Source organism: Anoplophora glabripennis, unplaced genomic scaffold (genome assembly GCF_000390285.2).
Source record: "Anoplophora glabripennis isolate ALB-LARVAE unplaced genomic scaffold, Agla_2.0 scaffold42, whole genome shotgun sequence".
NCBI lineage: Eukaryota > Metazoa > Arthropoda > Insecta > Coleoptera > Cerambycidae > Anoplophora > Anoplophora glabripennis.
The window spans coordinates 1,306,351-1,322,271 of NW_019416219.1; the positions used below are offsets into that span (position 1 = coordinate 1,306,351).

The 15,921-nt window shown below is 35.1% G+C and overlaps 1 protein-coding gene across 2 annotated transcripts; it reads left to right on the forward strand.

Moving 5' to 3' along the window:
• The first annotated feature begins 3,386 nt into the window (after window positions 1–3,386).
• Window positions 3,387–13,769, forward strand: LOC108905447 (protein sprint). 2 transcript variants are annotated; one of them, XM_023453931.1, is made up of 14 exons: window positions 3,387–3,579; window positions 5,472–6,572; window positions 7,378–7,524; window positions 8,523–8,798; window positions 8,902–9,048; window positions 9,512–9,656; window positions 9,718–9,889; window positions 9,947–10,049; window positions 10,107–10,384; window positions 10,441–10,632; window positions 10,684–10,815; window positions 10,875–11,141; window positions 13,213–13,381; window positions 13,436–13,769. In XM_023453931.1, the coding sequence occupies exons 1-14, from the start codon at window positions 3,531–3,533 to the stop codon at window positions 13,558–13,560; spliced, it is 3,303 nt and encodes a 1,100-aa protein (XP_023309699.1). In that variant the 5' UTR covers window positions 3,387–3,530; the 3' UTR covers window positions 13,561–13,769. The 2 variants fall into 2 exon arrangements, with proteins under 2 accessions (XP_023309699.1, XP_018563829.1); XM_018708313.2 differs by lacking the exon at window positions 7,378–7,524 and having other exon boundaries at window positions 3,435–3,579; window positions 5,472–6,719.
• Window positions 13,770–15,921: the final 2,152 nt, after the last annotated feature.

Below are 15,921 nucleotides of genomic sequence, written 5' to 3' on the forward strand. Positions count from 1 at the left end.
AACAAAACAAATTTATTAATGCACAAAACGCGACAACCTACCTGAACATAAACTATAACCTCAAACATTCTATTTCTGTATCTGTATTTTCTGTTTTCTGTTGTTTGAAATATTGGAAATACAAGGCTTTTTTTCGCGAGTGTAGTGGTATGTTGTAGTATGTGTAGTGAATAGATTTAAACTACCATAATGACAACTAAGATCAAAAGAGATAGAAATAGTTACTACAAGTCACCAATATTCACCAATATTCAGTCGCGAAAAAAGGCCTACAGATTCTATTTGTGGTTGCAGATTTCTGTTTATCAATTTCTAAAAAGGACAATGTTTTGCTGCACCAACGCGAGATGGCCTCAGTGAATTAATGCACCGTCCGCCCTATCCAATAAATCCTCTTATTTATTTACTCATATGGTTAGAGTCAAGATTTTTCAATAATATTAAGAGATGCTGCAATGAATTCAAATTAAATTATTATTAATATTAAAATGATTAAAAAATAGTAGATACCATTGGAAATTTATTATAAANTCTGTGTAAACCCCGGGGGTGGTGTCATGTTTATGGTTGGGTAGGGTAGTGCGGCTATGCAGCCTGGGATGCGCTTTGCTAAGGTGGCCCTTAGGCTAGCGTGGGAAGGGAGAGGTAAGGAGGGTATGGGGGGGTGTGTATGTGTGTGTGTGTGTGTTTGTGTGCCTCGGACACCGATCTTCGGTATGGATCCAGACATGTGGAGTCTCCGAATTTGTGCAATTCATGGCGCTGTTGATTTCCGCGTTGTGGAATCTGGCTGTTATTTTAGATGCAACTCTGTCTCGTGTCCCAGCTCGAATTTCGTGGCATTTCTAGGGTTTTTGCGGAGAAATTTTAAACTGGGGTAAAATTTGGGGCTGTCCAGATGTATGCTGCGATTTGGAGTGTTTAGAAGGGTTTGAAGCTCTGTGATTAGTTTGGTGTTAGGATTGGAAACATAGGTGAAAATTTCGATTCAAAACATAGGAATTTTATTAAGAAACGACTGTATTTGTTTATTTCGAGCTTTTAAAGCTAATTGTAGTTCGTACCTCTTCCTTGTTTACATCTCGGTTGTGAGTTCACCTCACCTTTAACACCATAAATCAAAGAACACACCGAGGTACGTTATGATGTAGGATCGAAGAACATAACAATGCTTTTATCGTATCATAAACCTTGCCGAAGTACCGGTTAGAGGAAGCTAAATAATCTCGGGGGGTTATCTGAGCGGATATGCCGATTTATTTACTTTGTTTCGTTTTATTTTAAGAGGGCTTTGAGTAAACAACGGGAACACGATCGGACAGAATTAGAGGTTAATTAACAAATCTCATATTTCAACGAGAACGACATCTTTGATATTGGGCGGGTGTATTTACCCGATTTATGTTTCACATAGGCGTAACAGAAAGTATTAATAATTAAAGTCTAGTTTTCAAAAAGGTGTTAAAAAAATAAGAAATTCCTCCATGGATAAGGCCGGTCCTGTCAGCGCCCCTGCAACTTGACACTTTGGTTTGAATTACGCCCAACTCCAAGTAGTTGCGAAAGAAGTCGCGGCATATGCTTTCACCTCGAAGCCCCCTGGAATAAACGGCGCGACGTCAGATCCAGATGCAAATGCCGACGTGTACATAATGTAGTGGAAGGCTGAAATTAAAAGTAAAAGCAAAACAACGGCCAGAATAAAACGTCCAACGGTGACACGAGAATGCATTAGCGTCGTCTGGGAGTCGGGACTTCCTACTCGCTCCGAATATATGCCGGGCAATTTGAGAGACACGAGCTGGGAAAATAAACAACGCCGATGGACGTTACAATAAAAGTATCCCTATAAAAATAGATACGAATCGCCCGAATGGAAACGGTAAGAAGAATGGTCGAATCAAATTAATTTTGTTGAATGCTGGTTCTTATGTAGGACATCCATTGATAGATTTCCGATAAACAAACAAACGTTTTATTTGTGTCAGCTACTATTAAGGTGCATTTTCATTTTCCGTCTAAAAAAAAAAACGGGATATTGAGGTGGGTTATGGCATAAAGTATCACTTACTAATACAAAAATAAGAGATATTTTCTTCTTTAATTTAAACGTAACGATGTCAGGTATGTTTTTTCTCGTGTTTTTTCATTGGAACTACATATTTGCTAAATTAATTTTTATTTGTTTTTAATGATTATTAAAGGTCAGCTGTTTGTGGATATTTGGTATAAAAATGTATGAGTATACTTCACTATACAGAATTGAAATATTTTGTTATATATTTATATCTATTTGATAAAATGAGTCATTATCAACATATTGAAATATTTTTCCATGCCTTTCAACTACTGCTCTCTATAGTTGATCTTTTGGTTAAGCTACCTTCTGCTAACACTTGTGTTGTTCTTGTATTGATAAACAATAATTGTGTGATACCATTGTTTGAATATTGTATATATTCGGTATTTTCCATGATTGTGATAAAACTGTTTAATTTACTAAACAAATAAATATTTGATACCAACAATCAATCAAACCGTAATAATCTGGAGGTAAACCAACTATACTTCAAATTTTGAGTACATTTGTTAAATTAAAATATTTAAATAACAAGTAGAAACAAAATATTTGTCAAAAGAATTTCCTGGTTCTTAAACTATTTTTAACTTGATTTGTTCAAGTTGCAATTTATTAAAAAATCCATCAGCATTAGATAAAAAATTAACTGTATACTCTTTTCCATTTTAATTTACGGCAACTATAAAAATAAATACTTTGATCATCAAAGCAAATCGTTAAATGTTTATGGAATCGTGTAATGGCAATTAAAACTGTGGATAAAATATCTTAAAATTATGATACTGCAACGGCAGTTTAATTAGACCACTTAGCACCACTTTAGTTTGTTAGAAGCTGCATTATATTAATTATAGCATTACATCTTATGATCTAAAATATGGTTTTTATTGTACTCCATGGTCTACAAATTTGAGTGACGCCTTAGATTGATAAACGCATTAAGGGGTGGTAAAAGAAGATTGAAAGCATCCTTAACGTTTTGGTAATACCTACAGAGTGTTTCGTTTAAAACTGCCATCCATAAAGCAACGAAGTAGGTATCAATTTGTAGTCGAATTCAAATCATTTATAAGACTACTCATAATAATTTTTACAGAATTTTTATCCCATTTATGGGATAAGAACGTAGACTTTATTGAAAAATTATGTCGGGAAAATGCACATTAAAAAAGTCTTTCCCAAGTAGAAAAAGAAATAATATTTAAACGGCATTTGTTGCTAGCTTTGGTCCGTAGTTCTATTTTTCCTTTCCTTCCTTTTATTTTCTTTGGAACCAAACTGAAACGAACTCTATTGTTACAGAAGCGATGCCTTCTTGGAGCCCTACCTCCAGGGCCTCGGAGACCGTCAGAGTCCCGGAGTGGGCGCTCCATCGCCCTCTCCGCCACCCTCTAGGCTGGTCCCGGTGCAGCCCCCGCCATCGTCTAGATCTCTGTCAAGGGAGTCGCTCATGTCCTCTAACGGGGGTTCAGATGCCAGCAGCGAGGACAGCGAGGAAGGTAAGGACGGTTATTACCAGAAAACTTAATTGAATTAAGTAGATGTGCTTGAATTTGGTCTTCATTAGCGAAAGTTGAAAGTATCGGTTGCTGGTCTCTCCAAAGGGACTTGTAGGGTTTATTAAATTTAAATACTGTCTGGTAGAAACTTGGCGTACAAATTAAAGCATCTAAGAAATATAAATATAATATCATGATTCATTGAAAGCAGTTTTCGTGTACTTAAGGAATTGAATGTGAAGAAGAGGAAGTACGTTTATCAAGTTTTACGGTCAGAGTCATATGAGCAACTAAATAAGATGGTTTTATTCTGTCTTCTGTCGGCAGCAGCGGCAGAGTGCCGCCATCTGTAGCTGGTGCAGCAAACGACACACTCGGAAACCACAGACCATAAAATAATTAAGGAAACTGCATGGGAAAACACAATTAGAGTAACCTCTAATTCTACTATCTAATAGATGTCGCTGCACCATAATGGCGGTAAATTTAAATGTAACAAAATACACTAAAAATAAAAAGTATTTCGTAAGTAATAGATCACAAAACAGCTACTAATAGTTGAACGTGAACCATTAACAGCTGTTCCATGACCCATTACTTATGAAACACTTTAATTATAACTTGGTTAAATGAAAAAGTTAAAGCAGGGACATTTAAATGTGTGACAAATATACAAATTCATTCTGTTAGGAATTCGAAAAGAATGTACAGGGAGACTTGTAATTATTATTTTTTAAAAGAAAGCATTAAAAACTGCAATTTTAAAGAATTTGAAAGAATTATTTACGAGCCTTAATGTGCGTGAATGAAGGGATTTATACTATCATATGACAATTAAGATCAAAAGAGATAGAAATAGTTACTACAAGTCAGATATTCACCAATAAGACCTACAGATTCGATTTGTGGTTGCAGATTTCTGTTTAACAATTTCTATAAAGGACAATGTTTTGCTGCACCAACACGAGATGGCCTCAGTGAATGAATGAACCGTCCGCCCTATCCTATAAATATTCTTATTTATTTACTCATATGGTTAGTCAAGATTTTTCAAAAATATTAAGAGATGCTGCATTGAATGCAAATTAAATTATTAATATTAAAATGATTAAAAAATAGTAGATACCATTGGAAATTTATTGTAAAATTGTATTGAAACAGTATAAAAACAAACTAGGTACCTAATTTGAAGTTTTATAAATTTTAAACAATTTTGAAATAGAAATTTTGAAGTCTTGAAAATAGTTACCAGTTTTGCAATTAATTATATTTACTCTTTCACAAGTTCCTAATTAAAAGACAAGACATGAGCAAATGTAAGTAATTCTTATTTAAAATATTATTTATTTGAGTTCCTACTTACCAAGTGTTCAAGAGTATAAAATTGTATAGGGCAAGTATCTCTAAAAACTTCACACATACATAAAATATGAATGAGTACAAATTTATTTGCTTAAATGTAAGGAAATGGAAGACAGTTCGTTTTAGAATTAAGGTTAAGATTTTTTTTAAATAGGTGCTGTAATGGGTACCAATTACATTATTAATATTAAACTGAATAAAAAATAATAGATACGAAAAATTAATGTGAAATTAAACATTAGGTAAACGATTATCTACATATATTTTTAATTTAAAATGTTATATAGTTTGTGTTCAACTTTTAAATAGTAATTTTCATAATTTTCTAATAAAATAAAGAAAAAACATTAAAAAATGTAACTTTTATTTAAACAAATGTCCAACAAAAATAAAATTTTGTGTACCTACTTAATTATACTAATGTAACTAAAAACTTCACACCGACATAAATTTTAATCTACATTTTTTTCCTTAAACAGTATTTATAAATTTTTGCGCAAGAAAAATAATTTTTATGTTATATTGGCTAGGTTATGGAGCTACGTGTGATATAAGTCTGATGGAACGTTTAGTCCTGTCCCACCCAATATGGTTTCTGCCAGGGATCCAACGTGCAGGCGCATTTCACCTGCTTCAAGGGAAAGAAGAGGGTTGCTTTGTCGTTAGAAAATCGTCTCAATCTGACACAATGGCCCTGTCGGTTCGTCTTCCACCAGATAAAGGCCCCTACATAGAACATTACCTCATTCATTCTTCCGAAGGCCGCTTAGGCCTAGAAACGAGTGAGAACCGATTTGTCGATATGGCAGCTTTAATAGCTCACTACGCTAGCTGCTGTGATGAACTCCCTGTACAGTTAACTTTGCCCAAATCCATAAGAGAATCAAAAAGCCGGCAGCAGTTGTCTTCCCTAGCGCTACTCGGACAGGAATTCTGGAGTTACAGCCCTCCCGTTTCGGCAGCTTCAAGTCCCGACGCGGACTTAGTTCTTAATTTAAATCCCCTGATGAGTACTTTCAAGCAAGCCGAACCTTCTACACCAGTTTTGAAAGATAAGCCGGCTAGGCCCAATACACTTAATCTTTCAAGCAAAAACGATCCGAAAGGGGAAGGCTTAAAAAGCGTCTCATCACTTAAGGGTGAATTGGTATCGAAAACACCGCCTCCGCCGCCTCCCAGGTGGTCTAAACCAACTACACCAAATAATTTTACAGTTACCACAACTGTAACGTTCAGCGTTAACGCACAGAGTCCTGGAAACGAGCAGCCCCCGACACAGGAACTAGTAAATTGTGATCCAAAACGAATGTCGCCGGAGGGCCAGTGCACCTCTACGATATCCTCTAAAGGCAGTTTGCGCCGTGCCCCTCTCAATCAAATTCTGTCGCCAAATTCAGTATTATCTCCCAACTCAGATACGCCAGACACACTATCACCACTCTCTGTCTCCAAAGGGGCACGGCATAGCAAAAGATCAAAGCACAAAGTCTCAAAACATTACCAGGAAAGCGATATAGTTGATTCCCCGACCGTTCTATACTATAAAAGTGGACTCGGGGATAAAATAAGTGACTACGAGGACTTGTGGACCAATGACCAGAGCACCACCAAATCCGCGAACAACAGCGGCAGTAATTTGGCCTCACCTGATATTCTGCAGCATACCGGCAACATCGTCTCTTTGAATAATAATATTCTAAGCCCTACCGACTCGCATAATGGATCGTCACAGAGGAGTGTCTGCAGTACGCCTTGCCAAGGCCAGAATTCAAATAAAGGTAAATACTTCCATTGTTTACATTACTGGTATTAATCGTGAGTCATGTAATCCAAGTGTAACTGATTTCTAGTATCAATATTTGCTTCATTCCTCAGTTATACTACACAGATAGCTAATCAATGTCAGGCTTGTATCGAAAGTAAACCAATATAATTTAGTGTACATTTTATGTAACGGACATATTTTGAGTGCAAATTAGATACTTAGAACTTCATGGAGAAAAGTAAGTGAATCTCTTTTAAACTGCAAATATTAAAAGGAAGTATTTAATTTAGTAACCTAAATTCTTATTTTTTTATGTTTCAATCAAGAAGGAAAACATAGGCCTTCATATTTAATTTCTATTTCATAACATTCATTAGTATAGACCGAAACTATTTTATAATTACTACCTTTATACCGGGTGACCACGAGATTACTACCCAGGCTCTAGCTTAGTCACGAAAAAAGATATCGATCTCAAATTTTGGGCATGCGTATCATTGAATTTGATGCAAAATTTAATCATAAAAACAACTGACCGTCACTTCCTGTTTGACCGGAAATGCCCTAAACTTTGTTATTTCATATGGAACACCCTGTATATTATTTTTGTTTTCAATTCTGCTGAAGAAACTAACACTAAAATATGTATTATGTCCTATACCTATCTTTGNGTAATTTGGCCTCACCTGATATTCTGCAGCATACCGGCAACATCGTCTCTTTGAATAATAATATTCTAAGCCCTACCGACTCGCATAATGGATCGTCACAGAGGAGTGTCTGCAGTACGCCTTGCCAAGGCCAGAATTCAAATAAAGGTAAATACTTCCATTGTTTACATTACTGGTATTAATCGTGAGTCATGTAATCCAAGTGTAACTGATTTCTAGTATCAATATTTGCTTCATTCCTCAGTTATACTACACAGATAGCTAATCAATGTCAGGCTTGTATCGAAAGTAAATCAATATAATTTAGTGTACATTTTATGTAACGGACATATTTTGAGTGCAAATTAGATACTTAGAACTTCATGGAGAAAAGTAAGTGAATCTATTTTAAACTGCAAATATTAAAAGGAAGTATTTAATTTAGTAACCTAAATTCTTATTTTTTTATGTTTCAATCAAGAAGGAAAACAGGCCTTCATATTTAATTTCTATTTCATAACATTCATTAGTATAGACCGAAACTATTTTATAATTACTACCTTTATATATATTTTTGTAAAATCTAAATGTTTATGATAAATTGAGTACAATGTCAATTATACATATATTTTTTAAATAATCTATATTGATTAGCACAGTTACAGTTATCAAATAATGCATTGTAAATTATTTTGTTTATTTGCCTTGAAAGATATGGAATATTTACAGGGTGTCCCAATTTATGTACGTCATTAACACAAGTAAAAAGAAATTATATTTTTTCTATTAAATAGACTCTAAAACATGGACATTGAGAAAATATGGCTTTGACAAAATTGCAAATTTTTGAAAAATTGTATTATCCAAAATCTAATAACATAACATAGGCATTTGAACTACTGAATATCTTTCAGTGGTTCAAATGTGTATTAAAAGTGACTGAAGGTGGTCAATTCTACACCATTTTCTTCACATGATAATTAGAGATATAACTTTTTTTTAATCTAACATCCCGTGCTTTCGAGAACAAGTTTATACAGCAAAGTGCCTTTATTTTTCTGACTCTACGGATTCTTGAAGTTCCGTGGTTAAAATTCAGGACACCCCATATAAATTGAGACACTCGTCAAATAGAACGGAATAACTTACTTCAGTATGTTTCTCAGCTTCGTCTGTACAATCGCCCCTAACAGAATCGACGATGTTGTCACCGACAGTCCCCGAGTTACCAAGTCCCCACACTCCGAAACAAGGCAGCCCTTTCTACGCAGAACCGGCAGACGCTTTGGCTCAGGGGCAGCAGGTGCCAAGGAGACTGGTGAATAGGCCAGCGCCAGGGATCCCAATGCATCACAGGCATTCTAACCCTCCTGCTCTGCACTCACACAAAACCTTAAATTCTGGACTGGAGAGGGTGGACGATTCTACGGAATTCATTGGGGGTAAGCCAAAGAATATTGGTACATTTGTACATACTTAACTGTTATTAATTTTAAAATTAATTGTTTCTTTAAAGCACTCGTTAATTTAGACGTTTTATTTTAGGAGTGATATCGGCTTCGGTGGACAATTTAAGCCCCAAGCAAAGGTTTATGGGGATTAAAAAACCCGAGGTTAAACCCGTACAGCCTCCTTTGGTCAAGCCACGGATAAATGACAGCTGGCAAATCGATAACGGTTGGAAATTTATGAGTAAGTATTCGCTTTGGTGCTATTACCCGCTTAAAAGATTCATGCTGTATATTATTATACACATTATTGAGGCATGCTTGCGGTATGCAGCACAATGAAACTGGTAAAAATAAAAGTATTTTTACTGAAAACAAAGTTAGCGAAACAGAAGTGTTGTCAGGGCGAGCGTTTGCTGAAGAGTCGTCATGGTGTGGAGTCGCTCGCAGGTATAAGTATCTGGTCCTTAGCGCCAATCTGCTGTGGAACTTTTCCTGGAACCCTAGTACGTCCTACCGACACGACGTCAAGCTGTCGCACTTGACATAATACTTAAAATGGGTCACGTGTACCCACATTATGTACTTCATGATCTATTGAAGTTCATCAAAAAGCTTTATCGCAACGTTTTTCAAAAATTTGTCTTAACTACAAGTTTCGTAACGCAAAATACACACCGTAATCTATCACGTAATTTTCTTTCCAGCAAACGATTGCGATGTCAATATGGAATCCAGCGATCAAGATTATGACTCTGACTGGCCCACTATCCCCAACTTTATCTCGTCGCTCGATTCTTACACTCCCGATCCCGACGACCGTACCACTTTACAAGATCTAATCTCAAAAAGGTAATTTGGGCTTTCATTATTTAACAAATTGTGTTGTGCAAAGTAGTAATTTCTCCGCTAGGTTTCCTGACATTAAAACGTCGTCTGGCATGCACTTGGACGAGGAGAGATGTCGAATGTCGGCTTATGATAACGTGGAGGACAAAAGGACCCCCAGGCCCCCTCCCTCGGAAATTAGCGAGATTACTGAGTTTTCTGACCCTTGGGCTGAAGTTAGTCAAGGCGTTACTGAGGTAAAAAATATTTAAATTAAACGACACCGTTTATAATCAAAACTTTTTCGTTTTTAGACTGAAGATTCCTCTTATTGTGATACACCGTACACTTCCAATACGAAAGTGGCTTCCATCAGCAGATCTAAAAGTTTCAAGGACAAGTTGGATCCATTGCTTTGTAAGTTTTTGATTTATTAAAATGTGGATGTACGTTTTCATGTCGTTTTACGTCTAGCTGCTCCACGTTTGCAAGCGTTGAGGAATAGAGACCAAAATGGACCAAAAACCGTCGGCAGCAGTATTAGGACCTACGCTTTAGAATTGGCTCAAGATAAAAGCACCACCTTTGCTCAAAACATAGACAATTTCATAGCTTGCACTTGTGAATCGAAAGAAACGAATCCTCAAGTAGTTATGAGAAATATGAGGCAGTTCATGTCGGGGATGAAGAATTATCTGGTGAAGCACGGAGAGAAAGGTTTCTATAAGGAAATAGAGCGAGAGAGGAGTAAGGTATTGCAATTCCATTCAAAGGCGTGCTTAAATTTTAACGCTTGTTTTTGTTTCAGTTAAAATCGACGGAGTTTCTTAATCTAGACGCAATTTTGGAAGGGGTAATGCACAAGTTAGTAGTTAAACCTCTGAAGAACCATTTGCAGAAGTTGTTTTTGGATCATTACACTAAAACCGGTGCCATTAGACTACTAGCGGATAATATTCAATACGCTTCCACAAGACCGATAGCGGAACTAGCCATAAAGGTAAATATTTATTTTTTATTTGACATCATTTAAATTTATTTTGTTTTGCAGCCAAAAATTTCATTGCCATCGGACAGCGTCCTAAACAGGATTTCCCAGTATCTACAGAGGCTTCAGAGTGCCGATTCCCCGTTAGAAAAACTTGAATATCTTTTGGCGGCTATTGCAGTAATTTTTAACTCGGTAAATATTTAATGACGTACTGCGTTTGTAGTAAATTAACAAATGTTTTGTATTTTTAGGTAAAAACCGGACAATTATCATCGGGCACTGCGAAAACTGTGCAGTTGGGTGCCGACGATTTCTTGCCACTGTTCGTTTGGGTCTTGGTGAAAACTAATTTCGTAGCGGCCGAGATCGAGGCTGAATATATGTGGGGTTTGTTACATCCCTCCCTTCTCTCGGGCGAGGGTGGTTATTACTTAACTACCCTGTCGTCCGCCGTACACGTACTTAAGAATTTCAAGGATAGCTGTGAGGAAAATGTGAAAAATCACGTTAAAAATGATGTAAGTATTCAATTCTTCAAAAAAACAACAAACAAACAGTTGTACGTAGTCCAATCTGTCACGGCCTTATGTTAAATTTACAAAAAATACCACCTGGAAACAAAAAATATGGTGATATAGGAAAAAAAATTCTAAGAAAGATAGTGTATTTTTCTTGTGGCGCATAAACGGCGAAGTTAACCTAAAAAATTCATAGTCAAAAGAACGGTTTTTCGCTGAAAAAAAACTTCGACTTCAATCGAATAAAGTAAATGAGAAAAAAAAACCCATCGATTTGTATTTTTAAATATATCAATTGCTTTTCGAGATATATCGAAAAAACCATCAAAAATCGACTTTTCTTGTTTTTGCTGTGTCTCTTGCAAATTAATGTTTTGAAACTTGTTACTTGCTGTAAATGTAGCCCTCAGCAAGCAAGAAAAGTACCTTTTTTACAATTAAAAAATATTAAAAATTTTTCGAGTTATATTGATTTTTCGAAAAAAAGGTCATCTCGAAAATCGGCTCTTCTTGCTCGACGAATAGTCGTAGAGAAACGAATCAGAGCTCATTTTTTTCCCTAAGAGTTATACTTTCATGGTGAAAAAGAATGATAACGATTTTATTCATTTCAAGTGTCCAAAGACGACTTTGAAAAAAGTAAAAAATTTTTTTCGCGTTTTTCTTGAATATCTTTTTCGATTTTCATTTCTCGATAATGTCTATTGCAGGAATCGATTGCTGGCACTTTTACGCGAAAAAATGTTGCCCTATGACCTTCTGGGGCCGAGATAATTTTTTAAGTGCTACAGCGACAATTCTCACAGAGATTGAAGTTGAAGACTTATATTTTCAATAAAAAAATGCTGTGGTTCATTTTAGCCACTTCTGCATTTTTAATTTTGCATCAAACCGAAGCACTAAAGCGCGACGCGAGCTAACTGTAGCAGCCGGCGAAGTGGGGGTCACTACTCGGCCGCTCCGAAAACTGAAGGCTGTCGTAAATGTCATATTTTGGTTTATCTCGTCGAAATTAGTACAAGTACAAAGGAATTTTTGTACGTGGTCCAGAAGCCGAGATAATGAAGATTTTGAAAGTAAGAGCGCTTTTAAACGTGCAAATTCAGTTTTTGAAGCGGCCGAGTAGTGTTACCCCCACTTGGCCGGCCGCTACAGTGAGCTCGCGTCGCGCTCGAATTTTTCGGTTTGATGCAAAATTAAAAATGCACAAGTGGCTAAAATGAACCACAGCATTTTTTTATTGAAAATATAAGTCTTCAACTTCAATCTCTGTGAGAATTGTCGCTGTAGCACTTTAAAAATTATCTCCGCTGCAAAAGGACATAGAGCAACGTTTTTTTTTAAATTCATGTAAAAATGCCAGCAATCGACTCCTGTAATAGACATTATCGAGAAATGAAAATCGAAAGATATTCAAGAAAAACGCGACTAAAAATTTTTTACTTTTTCAAAATCATCTTTGGACACTTGAAATGAATAAAATCGTTGTCAGTCTTTTTTACCATGAAAGTACAATTCTTAAGGAAAAAAATGAGCCGATTTTCGAAATGACCTCTTCGAAAAATCGTTATAACTTGAAAAAATTTTAATATTTTTTAATTTAAAAAAACGTACTTTTTTGCTTGCCGGGGGCTACATTTACAGCAAGAGCAAGTAATAAGTTTCAAAACCTTAATTTGCAAGAGGTACAGCAAAAACAAAAAAAGTCTATTTTTGACGGTTTTTTTGCGAATATCTCAAAGAGTAATATAGCAATCGATATAATTAAAAATACGAATCGATAGGTTTTTTTAATAGCTACAACTTTCTCATTTAACTTTTTTCGATTGGAGTTCAAGTTTTTTTTTATTGGCAAAAAACAGTTTTTTTGACATATATGAATTTTTTAGGTTAACTTCGCCGTTTATGCTCCACAGGAAAAATACACTATCTTTCTTAGAATTTTTTTACTCTCACCATATTTTTTGTTTCCAGTAGCATTTTTTGTAAGCTCTTCTACCTATTGATTGGACTAAAGGACATATATAAGCACCTAAAGAAGTAAACTTATTCCCATCGATTTTTTTTCCAGTCTGTGTTAAAAGTGGTAGTCCCAGATGAACTTCACGGCTCAATACTGACGAAGACTCTGCCTGCCAGGCCTCACATGACTACAAAGGAGGTGTGCAAGATTATAGCGCACAAGGCGAGGATAACCAACCCACAAGACTACGCTCTCTATAGACTTACCGACGGCGAAGGTAAGGTTTCGAACGAGATATTAAAAAAAATTGTATTGATAAAAGCATTTTCAGAAATGATGCTGATGGATAACGAGTGCCCTCAAGATTTTATGAAGGAAGGTAAACATACCATGCTGGCTTACAAGAGGATAGACGCGAAAATAGCCTGGCCAAAACAGGACAAACTGAATATCTAGTCATTATTGTTTTAGTTTGTCCTTTGCGAAACACCTGTAAATATCGTTTGTGTTATATAAAATCAAAATGTAACTTGTCATTTGATAACTTTTTAATACATGTTAATGTTTTTTACTCCGTAGCCTGGCTACAAACTTTAATATTTATTTTAAAATAAATACTGTGAATTGTCTTTTTAATAACAAATTTTGTATTTAATTTATTTGAACTGTACTAAGTAATCAAATAAAAAATATATTCTTAATCGTGTTTATTTTCAAACACATAATGCGCAGTGATGGCTGATGAAAATTAAAGATATCATATTTTGATAATGACGGTTGGGACCTTTCACGTTTTTTGGGGGATGGTTCTAGACCCACTTAGGAAACGTTCGTGATGAAATGATTTCAATTGAAATACATGAAATAATTAAAATTGGAGCAGGCGACCTTGAAATCTGGAAGGGTTGCACATGAAGGGTTGGTTCAGAATTTATCCAAAAAAAATTTTTGATGTACATAGGACTGTCACAAATACAATTTTGTAAAGAAAAAATCAAAAAGGGCAGTTCGAAAATTATTAAAAATACACTTCTGCACGGCACTGGAAACTGGTCCACTGGAAAAACTGACCTCGTCCAATGCGACCGGCATGGCGGCAAAGTGTGATAAAAACGGACAAAAACTTAAAAATTTTCGCAAGGAAATAATAAATAGAATTTTATATCAGCAAATTCAACTGCTTTTGCCGCTATTTTTTAAATAAAATGGTTACAAGTGTTCAAAATTTTGTCCACCGACGTGTAAACACATTTGGGTCCGTCTTACTTAGTTTCTATGAACTAACACAAATGTTGCCTTGTTTCACCATATCACAAATGCATCATCATAATACAAATGTTGTCTTGCTTCAATATAAATTAAAACGATATCCATGAACTCCAAGTTACTATACACGTAAGCCATTTTTGACACTAACTATTAAAAAACTACTGTAAACACTGGCAACGACGACTGTAACATCGGATTTTAATATTCGGAGTTGCTGAGGCCACGTAGCTCTTCACGTGTATTGCAAATGAAGCTAGAGACTACAGTTGTCCAGCTATGTAATGGTTGAAAGTACTGCAACTACAATAATAATTTTTTTCAAAAACTTAAGTATTTTACAAACAATTTTTTTACGATATTGACTCCATCTCCCAAATTTTTTTGGATAATTTCTGAATTGCCCTATATACAGGCTGATTGAAAATTCACTACAAAGAATTTAATGGCATATTTTTGAGGTTAAAATAAGACTATTTCCTATAAATGTGGGTCCACAAATGCTTAGATTTCAATATACAAAGTTAAAAGATTTTTATATTTTTGATTTTTTAGGAATAATTTCCAGATTTGAATGTTCACATAAAACTTGGGGTACAGATGCTAAATTTAAGTATGTCATTGCTTTTGATGCTTGTTGTAGAGGTCGCCACCTATAAGGATACGCTTGAATTTAATTAGCCCTAACTTTTTTGCCATCCTGAACATTGACGTTTCGTACTAGTGCGTTTATTCCCCTAAATTTTATAACTTAAAATTTATTTTGGACTCATGTTTATAGGAAAAGAAGTCTTATTTTGACCTCAAAAATACGCCCCTAAATTCTTTGTACTGAATTCTAATCAGTCAGTATAATTACAAAACATTTTTTTTTGCTCAACTGATAAATATAAATATGTACATATATTATTTTTCACAAACTTTTTATTTTTCTTAAAATTATTGAAGTTAAAAATTTAAATTACCATGAAAAATGTATTAAAAAAAATATTGAAAAAAAAACACCTGATTGTATCAGTTGATTATGAAGAAAGAAATGTTTTGCAAAAACATGTGCAATCATTTTTGAGATATCAGGGTTGCCACCCCTATTTCAATTTTTTATTTTGCAAATTTCATTGGAAATTTCACTAAAATTCTAAAATACTGTAACAGTAAGCTGTAGACATAACAGTTTGATATTGTTCATTGTAAACGGACCATTAATATTGGTGACGCCAACATTTAGGGATTTTTCGTTACCAGTACCAGCCCTGCAATATTGGTTGCCTAAGCTCAACGGTCACATGGCTTGTCAACATTTATGACGGCTCTCTAGTTTTTAATTATTAATGAATAGCTACTAAAAAACAGTTTTAGAAATTAATTTAGGGGGTTCAAATTAATTTGGGAGAATTTTTAGATTCTTCCTAGGCAAACAAATTGAAAGTTGTAATAACTAATAATACAGTGCAGCTAAATGGGTTGTATGAGAAAAATAACTGCAGTAAATCAGATGTGAGGAATTTAAAATTAGCCTTGGATTGCCTCTGAACAAGTGATTTCATGCCA